The 15,586-nt window shown below is 37.8% G+C and overlaps 1 protein-coding gene across 1 annotated transcript in view; it reads right to left on the minus strand.

Annotated features, from left to right (window-relative positions):
• Window positions 1-2,527: 2,527 nt before the first annotated feature.
• The window catches only part of LOC107560420 (pantothenate kinase 4-like), a gene marked incomplete at its 5' end in the record, with an annotated part of 32,025 nt that continues 18,966 nt past the window's right edge, over window positions 2,528-15,586 (minus strand). Inside the window, 9 exons of the mRNA XM_016244599.1 lie at window positions 2,528-3,043; window positions 3,161-3,229; window positions 5,623-5,723; window positions 5,823-5,927; window positions 8,094-8,143; window positions 8,588-8,643; window positions 8,729-8,880; window positions 9,110-9,197; window positions 9,396-9,508. Of these exons, the coding sequence (XP_016100085.1) occupies window positions 2,821-3,043; window positions 3,161-3,229; window positions 5,623-5,723; window positions 5,823-5,927; window positions 8,094-8,143; window positions 8,588-8,643; window positions 8,729-8,880; window positions 9,110-9,197; window positions 9,396-9,508 (957 nt within the window). The remainder of the gene's footprint in view (window positions 3,044-3,160; window positions 3,230-5,622; window positions 5,724-5,822; window positions 5,928-8,093; window positions 8,144-8,587; window positions 8,644-8,728; window positions 8,881-9,109; window positions 9,198-9,395; window positions 9,509-15,586) is intronic.

Genomic DNA, 15,586 nt, shown 5'->3' on the forward strand with positions numbered 1-15,586 from the left:
GAGAGTGCAAGCCTGAGAGTGCAAGCGCGAGTCTGAGAGTGCAAGCCTGAGAGTGCAAGCGCGAGTCTGAGAGTGCAAGCGCGAGAGTGCAAACCTGAGAGTGCAAGCGCGAGTCTGAGATTGCAAGCGTGAGAGTGCAAGCCTGAGAGTCCAAGCGAGAGATTGCAAGTGCGAGAGTGCAAGCCTGAGAGTGCAAGCGCGAGTCTGAGAGTGCAAGCCTGAGAGTGCAAGCGCGAGTCTGAGAGTGCAAGCGCGAGAGTGCAAGCCTGAGAGTGCAAGCGCGAGTCTGAGATTGCAAGTCTGAGAGTGCAAGTGCAAGTCTGAGAGCGCAAGTCTGAGACCGCAAGTCTGAGACCACAAGAACGCAAGTCTGAGAACGCAAGTCTGAGAGCGCAAGTCGGAGAGCGCAAGTCTGAGAGCGCAAGTGTCTGAGAGCGCAAGTCTGAGAGCGCAAGCCTGAGAGTGCAAGAATGCAAGTCTGAGAGCGCAAGTCTGAGACCGCAAGTCTGAGACCACAAGAACGCAAGTCTGAGAACGCAAGTCTGAGAGCGCAAGTCTGAGAGCACAAGCCTGAGAGCGCAAGTCTGAGAACGCAAGTGTCTGAGAGCGCAAGTCTGAGAGCGCAAGCCTGAGAGTGCAAGAATGCAAGTCTGAGAGCGCAAGTCTGAGACCGCAAGTCTTGTCTGAAAGCGCAAGTCCGAGAGCTCAAGTCTGAGAGCGCAAGTCTGAGAGCGCAAGTCTGAGAACGCAAGTCTGAGAGCGCAAAGTCTGAGAGTGCAAGTGCAAGGCTGCAGCCAGACCCTCTTGGAATTTTCAGATTCCAAGAGGATTCTCTTTACTACATTTTCACCTCAGCGTCAGGCGCGAGTCAAACGAGTGCGGAGAAGCTACAGCAGCCAAATGAGCTTCAGTAGAACAACTGTGAACTGCGGTCTGATGAGATGTTGTTAGACTATGTCAGTAAAACACACTTTCCTGTCTAATCAGCCGTTTTACTGTGCTCACGGCGCACACTCTTCAACAGTACGCAAATATGTGGCGCACGCTCTATATCACTTCATCATAAATAACCTGCACAAGAAACTATGAGCATACATAGTTCTGTCGTCAGCGTCATGAAATTACCAAAAAAAGGCGATTAAAGCTGCAAACTGCATGTATACGCAGCACACAAGAATGTCTCTCAAATGCATGTACTAAAATATATTCAGCAATTCGAGATCACAATATAAGGCACAAGCGGATATGTATTTTTTATTTGTAATCTAATGCTCAAATAAATGTGAGCACAGTGCACTTATACTAGAAAATATGTGAAAATGAAACCATTTAAATGCATAAAATAACTCGTTTTATTATTTATGTCTACTATTGACTTCCTACCTTTTTCACATTTTTATCACTATCTCATGTCTCATTCATGAGTATGCAATGTTGGAGGGCAATCATTTGGGAGTTTTGAGAAGCTGAATGAGCAATAAAGTTATAGTGAGCCCCTTTATTAAAATACCTGGAGGTGAGGAATAATACAAAAATTGTCATATTCACTCAGTATTACTTGATCTAATTCACAAATATCTCAATTACAGTTAAGTAGAAATTAATTGTACTCAGTTGTGTTTTAGGCACTAAAACAGTCCAGTACATTATAGTCAAACACATTTTTATATTGAAATAATGAAGATTTCTGTGCCACCCCAGACTGGTTGTTGGCCCCTCCTTGGCCACCCCTATAAAAACATCCTGGCTCCGCCACTGCACAAGGTAGAGGTTCCATCTAGCAAATAATACAAAATCATATCTAACAGCGTTAACCTATATCACTATACGTGGAAATACCCCGTGCAGTACTAAGCACAGTACTAAACAAAAGCTTCTCAAAAGACTGCAACTGCATCTCAGTGAAAATGCTGTTCTTCCAGTCCAAAAAATAAAAAATAAAATAAAAAAGCTTTTCAGTGTTCATGGCACTTGTACATTGTAGTAATGTCCTTATATTTACAGGTCTTACCAAGCTAAAATAAATATTACTTGGCTGGTCATGTGATTCACAAGACTGTTCAGGTCAAGAGGTCAAGATTTTGCTGGTTAGCTTGGTCCATCAAGCCCCTGTTGGTAGATGTTGATATTACACCATATGGACCAAAGAAGAAGAAAAAAAAACTACTTTCTCTACTGGCAGCCATCACAACTTTATGGCAAAGGTGTCCTTGTTACACGTTACATGTACTTACTATTATAATTACTATTAATTATGCATAATAACATGCAAGTAACCCTAAGCCAAGCCCTAATCCTAACCTTAACCATATAGTAAGTACAAGTAGTTAATATTACATGTATAATTACACTGTAAAAAGGACATCTTAAAATAAAGCGTACCTTTTTATTTTGCTTCTTATGAGATAAATGTTTTGCTAGTAACATAAATCAGATTTATTGCAAGATAGCATAGACGTTTAACCAGTGCTCTGCTAAAGTCCTTCGTCATTTTGTAAAAGTAATACAAATGCAGAAATAAGAATCTGGTCTGAGAACAATAAAATTCAATCTCGTCAAAAGAAAAAGCCCCTACAGCTGTCATCCAATTGTTATGAGGGAGGCTACAGCAGATGTGCACATTCAATTTCAGAGCAGGCACACACGACTGCCCTCTTATTGATTTTGATTTACAAAACAAAAAATGAAGCAAAAGCAAAACAAAACCCCAAATACAATCATTATGTCAATCTCAGGAAAAAGCACTGAGGACCCTTGGTAGTGCCATTTCCTTTCAGCACTAGCCATTTTAACTCTAAAAGCCTCTTAATTTCCCTAATGTTACCCTTGGGCTTTGGAAGGGACCTCGTATTTGAAGACTACACTGAAGATCTTGCCTCCAAGACGCTCGGCCAGCCAGGAGTTCTTTATGACGGCTAGTTTAAGGCTCTCGCAGCTGAGCATGGCGTAGTAGTTGGTGTGGATGGCCCGACCCATTCCTTCAATGATCACCAGATCTGTGCCACGCTCCCTGACGACTGTGGCCAGGACTTTGTCCAAACGACTGAAGAATGAAGAACAAAGGGAGAGACCATGGTTTTAAGCAGAGGGAACTCGCATAACATTGGCTCTGTTTCACTCCAATAAATGAAAATACAAACAAGGACGGAAAACAGTATACCTCAGGTCTAAACAAGGAGAACTAGAACCATTCTGCACCAAAGCAAGTCTGTCCTCTTTGAGTGCAGTGCTGAAAAAGAGAAAATAGAAACATGTTCAACCTTCTGTTACTATGTTACTTCAGCATAATGTAAAAAAATAAAATAAGGGTGTATTGGTTCACAACATTTATTTTTCAAAGAAACCTCTTTAAAAGATTTAACCCTTTAAAGCCTACTGTATCATATTTGATACACAACATTCTATAGCCTCTAAATTCTTACCATAACAGATCAAAACTTTGCTGCAAAACCTGTTGTACACAATCTTCTACAAGCCTTCTACCCTACTGCACATTTTTGTTCGGTTTAGACCTCTGAAAACAAAAATGTACGTTTTTTTTTTCCTTTTTACTTTCACAATAGGTCAATATTCACCATTAACCAAACACTTTTCACCTCAAGATCTCTCAGTTTACACTCCGACTGATGCATGTGAGCGAACACAGTGCAAATCTAGGCATTGGAAATTCAAATGCTAAAAGGAATTTTGGAGTTTTGGCAGGTTACATGCACAACGCAGAGAGAGTAAAAAAGCAGACACGTTAATTAATATCCCTATTTAAATATGACAGGCTTGTAACTCGTAAGACATGGGAAATACAGTTGCAAATGGACTTTGCTTTTCCATTTGAAATTCGGCAGTCACTGTGCGTTCGCGGTTAATGCAAAATTTGCAATTGCATTTGGATTGTCACAATTTGTGCGTCCACATAAGGAAAACGCAAGTGAAAATACAATTTGCAATTCCTTTTGAAAATTGTCCAAAATATCCTTCCATACATGTGCACGAAGGCTGCAGTTGTCATGTGACATTATCTATAGTCATATTTACATTCAACATAGGTGAGAGACTACTAGGGGTTTGGTCTCGTTTGAATTTTATCAATTCCAATTCTGATTCTTATCGATTCCCAGTTTCAATTCCAATGTGGTTACATTTTTTTTAAAAAGTCAAACATTTAGATTAGAGCCCGACCGATATGGGTTTTTTGGGGCCGATACGGATACCGATATTAAGGAGTAAAAAAACGGCCAATATCGATATATCATATGTAACATGTACGTTCCCTTGAAACTGAAATCATGGCGGAATTTCATGTAAAGTCCACTTCGCAGGGCACTTACGGTCGAATAAGACCACGCTTGAATGCTGCTGCCTGAACAAGAGACCTTCCTTACTGAAGTGAAAATGTTGACTGGTGTCACTATCCCGCGAACGCGCCGGCGGATCTCCACCAAATTCGGGGGATCCCTTCAGCTCGAGGAACCTTCTCGAACGTGAATCGAGGCCCTCTTTCGAATGAGACCACCCCTGTGGTTACGGGTGGTTAAATTCACGGTCTGGCGCCGACCGATGAAGCGATAGGGTTGGCGGATTCACCGCGCCGTTACGGAGATATGGCCGTTCAAAATTTCAATGGTTTTCCATTGACTTAAGCTTTAAAGCGTTTCATCCAGGTCGCCAGTAGCAAACAATAGAGCGCGCTCTCCTGGACAAACTAAGTAATTACACAATTTCAAGCAAATTTCATATCAGCGGCATATTCGCCGATCACATCGGCCGATAATATTGGCAAAACGATATATCGGTCGGGCTCTAATTTAGATATCAACCATATTTATTCTGTGTCTCTTTTTGCAAAACATTTAAATGCTGCTGAATACCATGAACCAAAATCAGCCGGCTGCATAAAAACTGGACTCAATTAAAAGCTGTTTGTGTACAAAATAGAACGGCACGATTCTGGATAAATTGAGACCTTTTTTTAATGGAGGTTGTAGTTCTCTCACAATTCTGAAGAAAAGAATAGACAACAACAAAATCTCGTGGGATTTATGAATGATATGATTCAATGACTCACTCAAGATTTACTTGTTTCATTACTGGATGAATCAGTGTTTTTGAATTAATCTCTTGAATGAATTATTCAAAGACAAATACATTTTTAACAGCCCGTTTTCTACACCTAAAAAAAAAAAGACGTGCACACCGGAATTGACAGGTGGAATTGAAATTTGAATTTTACAACAAGGTTCTGATTCCTGACCTTAAGTATCCAATTCTGTAATTGGAATTGATTTTCGATTCCCAACCCCTAGAGACTACACAATTTTATTTCAACCCTGGTAAAGAGGGTGAGCACTCCTTGTTTCATTACTGGATGAATCAGTGTTTTTGAATTAAACTCTTGAATGAATTATTCAAAGACAAATAAATTTTTAACAGCCCGTTTTCTACACCTAAAAAAAAAAAGATGTGCACACCGGAATTGACAGGTGGAATTGAAATTTGAATTTTACAACAAGGTTCTGATTCCTGACCTTAAGTATCCAATTCTGTAATTGGAATTGATTTTCGATTCCCAACCCCTAGAGACTACACAATTTTATTTCAACCCTGGTAAAGAGGGTGAGCACTCACTGAATGACAGGGTCCATGGCAGCTATTCTCTCCGTTAGGATCTGCAGCTCACTGTTAGTGACGTCATTGAGGGCAGGGCCTGAGTTACTGGCAAGAACGACCTAAAAGCCAACATAATCGCATATGTAACTAAAAATTTAAGAACACTATAAAAGACTTAAATAGATTTTTTAAATAATTGTGTTTTGTTGTTGACTTACCTCTGTGCCTCTGATGAGAAGTTCTCTAATGAAAGGGAAAACCCCAAGAATAATGTCTATTCCACTATTATCTACGAAAAATAATGCACATTTATGAGGAGGACCCTGTAAAAGAAAGCCAGTAGGTACACCTTCAATTAAGACCAGGAAGACTTTGTAGATTGTTTAAACATGCTTTCAGACAAAAATATAAAATTCATGGTATGCACAATGTCCTGAAACAGATGCAAAATATATGTTTTTTTGTAATGTTTAAAAACAGGCCAGGGTAGACATTAGATGCAACATGTACGTTTAAAAAGTTACAAACTCCACTTTCAAATTCCAAGCCAGTTGCTGATAACCAGTTGATAACCAGTTATCAACAAGCAATTTGTTTTGTTAACATTAGTAAATAAATATACTGCAAAGCAGCACATTATCACAGTCTGTAAGAACATAACAGAGTCATAAGAAAAAAATAGTCAACCCACACAATTGGTATGTTTACTAATAATGACTAATATAATTCACACATTTATGTGCACCTAAAAGGATCTCGGACAAACATTTGTTCACAGAAATTTGCTCTAACCATCGTTCAAATGTTGACGGTAGAAGCATAATCACATATTGGTTTTACTGATTACCTTTTAGTGAAGTGGATTTTTGGAACTATTAGTTTTGGCATAAATCAAAGCAGATATCTGATGTTTTGTTTTTAATTCACCCATAATTCCTCTATATCTACAATTAAAAGTACATTTTAAAATTAAATAAATAAAATGAATCACGTTTTCTCACTCTCCCTTTCTTATACATCAAAACTGAAAAAATCTGTCAGCAGTATCATTTTTATTTTATAATGACAAAACATTATCAAGGTATTATTATTATTATTATTAACATTTATGTACAAAATGTATATAGTTTGCATGGCTGCGTCTGAAAGCCTAGCCAGCTGACTTGCTGCCTCGCTGCCTTATGAGGCAATGACTTTGCAGGCAGCGTTTTTGCACAAAGGCACCTCACGAAAATGTTTTTGGACAAGCTTCTGAGGCAGCGTAATGGTTTAATGATCTACAACAAAATTGAATGAGTTTTTGTGATAACTAAACAAATATAAAATTATTATAATACTGATTTCCCGCTAGAAATAACATCAAAAGTGCAAAAAGTTAGTCAGAAACATACATTTACACACAAACTGACCACCAAACGCAACTTTCAGACGTCATCTTTATTTTTTTTATCTCAACCGTCACGGAATGGAACGCACAGGATTGTGGGATATCAAAGGCAGTGAAGGATACATCTATGCTGCCTCCAAAACTCGATCAGAAGAAGGTACCTCCGGAGACAGGAAGTGAAGCAGAATTTGGATTCGGACGTGCCTTGAAATGCTGCCTTCGAAGCGCATGTGTGCTTTTGTTTAATATTGTATTTCATACATAAGGTTTTTATGGCTCATATGTGCAATTTGTTGAAATTCAGTGATTACTGTGAGATACACATATAAACCTTCCTGAAAATCCTGTTGTGCCATATTTGACATTTGCTTTTTAACATTGATTTTTTTTTTTTTTTTTACATTTTTTAACATTAAATAAATAAAAAATAATAAATGCATAATCAAGAAAACACAAGCTGGTTCAAGCCCAGTACATGTTTTTCTTAAATTATTACTAACATTATAAAAGTTATTCTTACACACATGTAAGATTTCACATGAAAGATTTCACAGAAAAAACACTTGATAAAAAAAAAAACTATCAATCAGAGAGCAGAAGGCACAAAGTAAATTGTGTACAGGTTTATCAGCAAAGTTTTGATCATGTTAATAATTTATAGGCCCTAGAAATTTGAGTACCACATGTGATACAGTAGATATATTTATGAATGTAAATAAAATATATAAAAAAATACATTGTAATTATTGTTTTACACAATATTACAACAAATGTTTACTGTAAATTATGAGAATAAAATGTTGCTAAAATGTGGTAGCGTGTTTTGCCAAACAAGCATTTTGTTTACAATCAATTAATATCCTCAAAGGGATGACGTATTGAAACATTAAAATCAAAAATAAATCAAAACTTGTGTCCTAATAAGATGCGAAAATTAATTTTCTAATGTCTCTTTATGGTCTTGGCCTTTTTTAGGGTTAAAATTGAAGAGATATTATCATATCACACCTGGTTAGGACAAAGTGCATGAATGCAGCTTACTATGAAGTTCAATATAGATCTTGAGAGGCCTGTTAAAGAAATTGTCGATTTAAGATCTGACCTTCAGTCTCTCAATCCACTGGTTGTAGGCATCCACAAGCCATGGCCTCTCTGGGAATAAGAAATATATATAGATTAGATATAGATAGAAATATAGAAAGAACAAATAAATATATTATTATTAGTGCAGTCAAACGATTAATCGCATCCAAAATAAAAGTTTTTGTTTACATAATATATGTGTATATTTATTATGTATATATACTGTAAATGCACACACGTGCATATATTTAAGAAAAATAAGTTATTTTTATATTTAAAATATATTTATATATAATGTAAATTATATGAATATAAACGTATACATGTAAATACTTTTGAAAAATATACTGTATGTGTATGTATTTATATATACATAATAAATGTACACAGTACACACACATATATTATGTAAAAACTTTTATTTTGGATGTGATTAATCGCGATTAATCGTTTAAAAGCACTAATTATTATTCTTACTATATAATTTTAATAGTTTAAAATAAGTTTTCATACCTTGTAATTGCTGTTTTGCTTGTTCAAACCCAAACTCTGGATCTGATTCAAGCACGCTAAAGAATAATTAAAGGTAAGAATAAACCCAACGTGTGTCAAAAAAAAAAAAAAAAAGTCTAGCATACTCGTCAGTACACTCACTCTGACACGGCTTTGGCTCCCCAGTCAAAAACGTTGCCAGCCAGGAGGCCTTTGGCCAAAGTGAACTGTCTCTGTTCCCAGCTCAGCTCCTCTACCGACTTCACTACTTTCAGATAGTATTTCAGGGCCATGTCATTCTCCTTCTGCTTAATCTGCAGACAAACAGAGAATCAGACTGAGTCTGATGAACTCGATCAGCCACTAACATGGTTTAACCACTTGAAAACAGACACACAGATGCATAGAGATAGAGACTAAAACAATACAATCTAATTAAAAGACAAACAAGTTGACAAGATTTTAAATGTGAGACTATGGGGAACTGATGTAATTTGAAGCACCACAGGCAAGGTGAAGGATGATTCAAGATTCAATGTAAACCTTAGAGTAGGGGTCAGGAAAGTTGAACTCGTTTAAACAGTGTTCTCTTGTGTCTAAAAGACTTCTGACGGTGAGGGATCCATAAGCACTAGAGATGAGATGAGAGGAGAGGCAAGCTACATTAGAAGAGAGAAAAACTCATCCAGCAACACTCAAGCACACACACTACAAGACTGTAACTCATAAAACATCCTAATATCTGCTAGCGACAGATATATCAGTCCAAGCTGAAGGATGAACCCTTGATGAGCCTTGGCAGAGACTGAAGGTTCATGGTTGCTCTTACAAAGGCTGGTGCCGGAGAGTCTGGAGTTTATGACGGTATTTCTGGCGAAACTTCTCTGCCCTTTCCACAGCCACTGGTTGGTCTTTCTGGCTAGCTATGGCTCGCTTCACCACCTGTTGAAAAACAAAATGAGTTCATGAACATTTGTGATTTCTTTGTTTTTCTTAGTTTTGTTGTGGAAAAATCTTAGAATATAAGCTATAAAATTGAACGATACCAGAGTGTATCTAGTGTACAGCAAACTTGACACTTCTAACCTTAACCTCTAACTCAGGGGTGCCCAAACTCGGTCCTGCAATGTCCTGCAGAGTTTAGCTCCAACTTGCCTCAACACCTGCCTTCAAGTTTCTAGCATGCCTAGTAAGAGCTTGATTAGATGGTTCAGGTGTGTTTAATTGGGGTTGGAGCTAAACTCTTCAGGACACCGACCATTCAAAGGATAGAGTTTGGACACCCCTGCTCTAACTACACAGCACCAAACTGCTACAGAGCATAATACTTGGAACAAACATCATGGATTTCATTCCCAGATACATACTTTTTGTTGAAATTTATGTTGCGTTCACACTTAGATTTGGATCTTAATGGCTGGCTTTGTACAACATTCAGGAAACAATGTTGGAAACTAGCCAGCTAACACAATGTGCCAGTTATGTAATTTTTTTAGTATGTTTTGATAATGTAACAACTTTACTGAATTTTATGACTTACTAAATAATGAAGTAACTAGGACATTGCATTCTCATGTCATTACCATCAAATACCATCTTTAAAAAAAAGAAAGAAAAGAAAAGAAAAGAAAAGAAAAGAAAAGGGGGGGGGGCAGTCGTGGCCTAATAGATGGAGATTCAGACCTGTAACCCGAAGGTTGCGGGTTCGAGTCTCACATCCAGCAGGAATTGTAGGTGGAGGGGGGAGTGAATAACCAGCGCTCTCTCCACCTTCAATGCCACGACTGAGTGCTCCAGGTAGGGCTGCACGATATTGGAAAAAACTCACATTGCGATATTTAGTTTTTCTGCGATATATATTGCGATATGAAAAAAAAATAAATAAATTACCAGATGACTTGAAGAGCTCTATTATGAAAAAAAAGAAAAAAAAATCAATGATTGGGGTGATTTTGTAGGTGAGTAAATCAGCATAGGAAATAAACAAATTACAAGCATAGATAAATATAACCGAACAAAGATACAAATGAAATAAATGGTGCTTTATAGTTTTCAGGTAAGTCTAACAGTATTCAGGTACAGAAATTGAATAATCAAATGTAAAATAACACTGCATAGTCTTCACAGTATAAATTAAATCTAATAAATCTGTGTTAAAGCTACAAACGTGATTTTTCTCTATGTGTACTGTCGTTTGATTAACGTTCATGGCACAGAATGCCTCAGGAATATTAAACTACTGTTACACATCCATTTTCTTTCTCAATTGTTGACCTTCACCTAAGCAACTGTTTTTCCAAGAATACTTGCAGAGACATGCATTTTGACATACTTTTGCACATATGTGTCATTACAGGCACACAGGCTGTCTGCCGTTGCTAAGCAAACGTGACCTGCGCTCTCCTCGACGACAACGCGGAAGTTTCACCAAAGGATAAATGGATTTCCAGCACTGAAAATCGCTTTCAGTAGCTCAGCTACTAAATGTATTTAAAATGGGTATCTCTGTACAATTAGTATAAATATAACGATCAGTATACTAAATATCACACATCCTGCGATGTGACTACGGCCGATTCGCACATCACGATATCAATGCTGAAACGATATATCATGCAGCCCTAGCTCCAGGTGTGTGTTCACTGCTTTGTGTGTGCACTTGGATGGGTTAAATGCAGAGCACAAATTCCGAGTATGAGACACCATACTGGGCCACACATCACTTCACTTTCACCAAATTACCAACTCACACCATAGTCAGACTTAACTCCTACGGTTATAAGATAACCAAGAATGTTCTAGTAACAGTATGTACAATATATTCATAATACACCACGTCTACACCAAACGCAAGCAGTGCAATGCGACTAAAGACAACAAGAACCCATTAATGATTCTGTCTAGAGGTCTCTCTCAACCCAGAATGCTCTTTGTGATATGCTGGTTCAAGAATATGTAAAATAAGCAATAGGTCTCAGGTTATGGAGCTCAAATATTGTTTTAATTAAGTTAAATAACCTAAATGCACAGTAAGCATCAAAGTCAAGTATGACGTAAGAGAGTAATTTGAAAAAGAGTGTGGAGAAAATTTTAATTTAGTGATATAGCCTACTAACAACAAAGTTCTTTTTCGTTTTTTGCTTATGGATAAAATAAAGTTTGAAATCCCTTTGCAGTCCTGTAATGTTAACAAACATCCCAACATTCACACTGATGAAAAGTGCCATTTACATGAACATGTGAATAAAGTGTATAGAATATGTGAATGTGTTTTGTGTGCTTTCATATACAACAAAAATAACAGCGGTGAGAAAACAACAGTTAAGAAAACATCTGATCAAAGCACTATCCAGTCAAGTCAAGTCATGTTTATTTCTAACCTACTTCATAAAATATTACTTTAAAGCCACAAATATCATAACTATTATCTATAGGCCTACTGTAATTGAGACATTTATCCAACAAATTCATTACAAACAGAATGAGAATTTAATGTCAGAGCCGAATCAGAGCTAACAACTTTTTTAAGGTGAGTGTAAGCGGTATATGAATGTAGCATTCGCTTGGACTGTGAGCAATTGACCTATCAGTAGGCCCCGCCCTCCTTAGTTACTGTTGCTCCCTCGGACAAACAAACCGAGTTGCTAACTGGCATAAAATGACAGCTGTCAGTGTGAAAACCTTGTCCCATGATGCTTTTGATAAATTTTGGACACAGAAGGACCATCATTTAAGTGGGACTTAAATATGCCATGGAGAGATATTTAAAATATTTCAAAATAAATATGTAAAGATACAAATCACAACGCAAACAGGAGAAGTCTCACGTATCAGTCGCCACGATCGCAGATGACAACATCCCGGATCAACACCACAGGGTAAGATAAAATTAATTTACATTTAACCAGTTTAATATGGAGAGGCACTGAAATGTATGTGTTTTTGACCTACACTGTACATGACGTGAGAACAGTCCGCTATTTAGGTTTGTACGTTAGCATGGACTCACTAACTTTAACGTTAGCTAGTTTTAGCCAGAGATACCTTGCTGAAGCACAAGATGATATTAACATTTTGCTTGAGCAGATGAAAATTGTAACTTAATGAGAGTATGACAACCAGAAAATTAACGTTGGGATTGGGGTTGAATGCTTAAAGACATTTTTGCTCCATTTTGTTTGGGTTTAGGAAATGTAATAAAATAAATTCTATTGCCTATCCTCTCAGGATACCTGGAATCACTGTTACAAGTACCCTAGGCACATAATTTTTCCATTTTTGTAGCATAAACACCATCAAACTTATGAGAGCTTCGGATCTTCCAGTGTTTCTCTATGGTGCTGAAACCTTTAGATGTCCGTTTTCCGCTCCCCATGCAACTGATACTCGACTGCCATTGGCTCATCTGCATTCGAGGGGAGGGGCTTACCGATAGGTCAACTGCGCGGAGTGCACTGGAGTAGAGCGGATTATTATGCGGAGCATCACACCTCTTTGCTTTGCTAATTGACAAATGTCACAAATTCAGGAATTACATTTTTCCAGTTATGACAACGTAGCTAGATATGTTGCCATGACAAAAGACCGGTCATCATATTACACTGAAGTTACGTAACAGTCACATATCATATAGGTTAGGTGGGTAGGTACTGAGCTAATCCCTTCAAAGCTGCAGTCCGTAAGTTTTGCCTCTTTGTTGCCATCTCTGTTTGAAAACCTTCCATTGCAGTTATTTACTGAATTATCTTCATTGCGTGGGTTGTGCGTCGGCACGGCTCCAGCACGGATTAATCTAATGTTTTGAGGAGTATGTGTGGCTGTCAGTCACTTAGGTACTTACAGTACTTAGGAATCAAGCCTACGTCTTGGAATATATGACCCAAATAAGAATTTTCATCTAAATATCTAAATATATTGTCATCTAAACAAGCAAATAACAAGTCTACCATGTTTGTTCTGACCAACTGAGGAAAAAAGCATTACAACAAATCGCGTTACCAATGGGAATTAAATCTAGAGCCCGGCCGATATGGGTTTTTTGGGGCCGATGCCGATATTATGGAGTTTTTAAAAAAAAAAGTCTGATACCGATATATTGCCCGATATTCTTTGTGTGTATTTTATAGTACAGTACCAGTCAAAAGTTTGGACACACTTCCCATTCGTGTGTCCAAACTTTTGACTGGTACTGTATATAGGCTAGAATACAGTATATACATAAACAGAATATATATACATAAACACATTTTAGCAATGATAACTCAAATGTGGTGATCAGACACTTGTGTGACAAATGATGTGACACAAATATGTAAAGAAGGCAGGGTATTTATCAATTTAACAATAAATTTCAAATTTTCATATCCAAAATGAACCGGACATCTTCACATCACTTATTATAAATAACTTTAAAGGGTCATATGATGCAATTTCACATTTTCCTTTCTCTTTGGAGTGTTACAAGCCGTTCGTGCATAGATAAGATCCCTAAAGTTGCAAAGACTAAAGTCTCAAATCCAAAGAGATATTCTTTATAAAAGTTAAGACTTGTCCACGCCCTCCTAAAACACCTCGTTTAAACACACCCCCACATGTCTACGTCACTGTGTGAAAAGATTTGCATAACACCGCCCAAATGTTCACGAAAAGAAAGAATGCGTAACTTTTATTCTCGCTGTAGTATTGTTGTTGCCGCCGCCATGTCGTGGAGACGCTGTGTGTTTCGTTGTGAAAGCGAAACTATCTTGTTTGGCCTTCCAAAAGAGGACGATCGGCGGATCGACTTTCACCGTGGACGAAGCGGAGTCCAGCCCGGGGTCGTCACATGTGGTTGCCGCAAGCCCACCGGCCACTCCTTTGTCGAATCCGCTGGCCGCCACTCACTCTAGCCCACCGTGTGTGATGCTGTGTGTTTCGTTGTGAAAGCGAAACTACTTTGTTTGGCCTTCCAAAAGACACAACTAGAAATCAGTGGTTAAGTTGCATTTACAACACTGTTCCAGAACAGTTCAACCCAAATATACAGATGTGTGCAGCGCATTTTATGGAGGACTGTTTCCTGAACCTGGAAGAGTAGACAACAATGTCGGCTGATTCACAGTCTGTAAGTACGTTTTCATATTTAAAGAATTTGCCACTGATGATTCAAACATGAGTTTTGAGCAGTGTAAAGTAGCGCTTGTTGCTTGTCCTTTCTCAGATCACAAATGCAGACATGGTTTTATGTTGATGCGGCTCGATATGCAACGCAATGCGTAAAAAGACAGTATAAGTCATTATAATCCGTAATTATGTCCCCACTGGATGACACAAATGCCTCGTTTATAATGGGTTTTTTAATGTTTCTGCCTCTTCACGCCATCAAAGCATGGTAAGGGGCGTAACATTTCCGTAACACGCTTGAGGCATTCGGCCAATCACAACGCACTGGATAGCTGGCCAATCAGAGCACACCTCGCTTTTCAGACTGATGAGCTTTGTAAAAATCTACGCGTTTCAGAAAGGCATAGAGAAACAATAATGTACAGTACGTGGAAAATAATGTGTTTTTTTAAACTTAAACCGCATAAACATTTCATTACACCAAATACACAAAATAATGTTCTTTTTAGCAACATCATATGACCCCTTTAAAACACAAATAGAACTTATATACACACCATCTATATATATATACAGTGGGTACGGAAAGTATTCAGACCCCCTTAAATTTTTCACTCTTTGTTATATTGCAGCCATTTACTAAAATCATTTAAGTTAATTTTTTTCCCTCATTAATGTACACACATCATCCCATATTGACAGAAAAACACAGAATTGTTGACATTTTTGCAGATTTATTAAAAAAGAAAAACTGAAATATCACATGGTCCTAAGTATTCAGACCCTTTGCTGTGACACTCATATATTTAACTCAGGTGCTGTCCATTTCTTCTGATCATCCTTGAGATGGTTCTACACCTTCATTTGAGTCCAGCTGTGTTTGATTATACTGATTGGACTTGATTAGGAAACCCACAC

Source organism: Sinocyclocheilus grahami, unplaced genomic scaffold (assembly GCF_001515645.1).
Source record: "Sinocyclocheilus grahami isolate Dianchi unplaced genomic scaffold, SAMN03320097.WGS_v1.1 scaffold726.1, whole genome shotgun sequence".
Classification (NCBI taxonomy): Eukaryota; Metazoa; Chordata; class Actinopteri; order Cypriniformes; family Cyprinidae; genus Sinocyclocheilus; species Sinocyclocheilus grahami.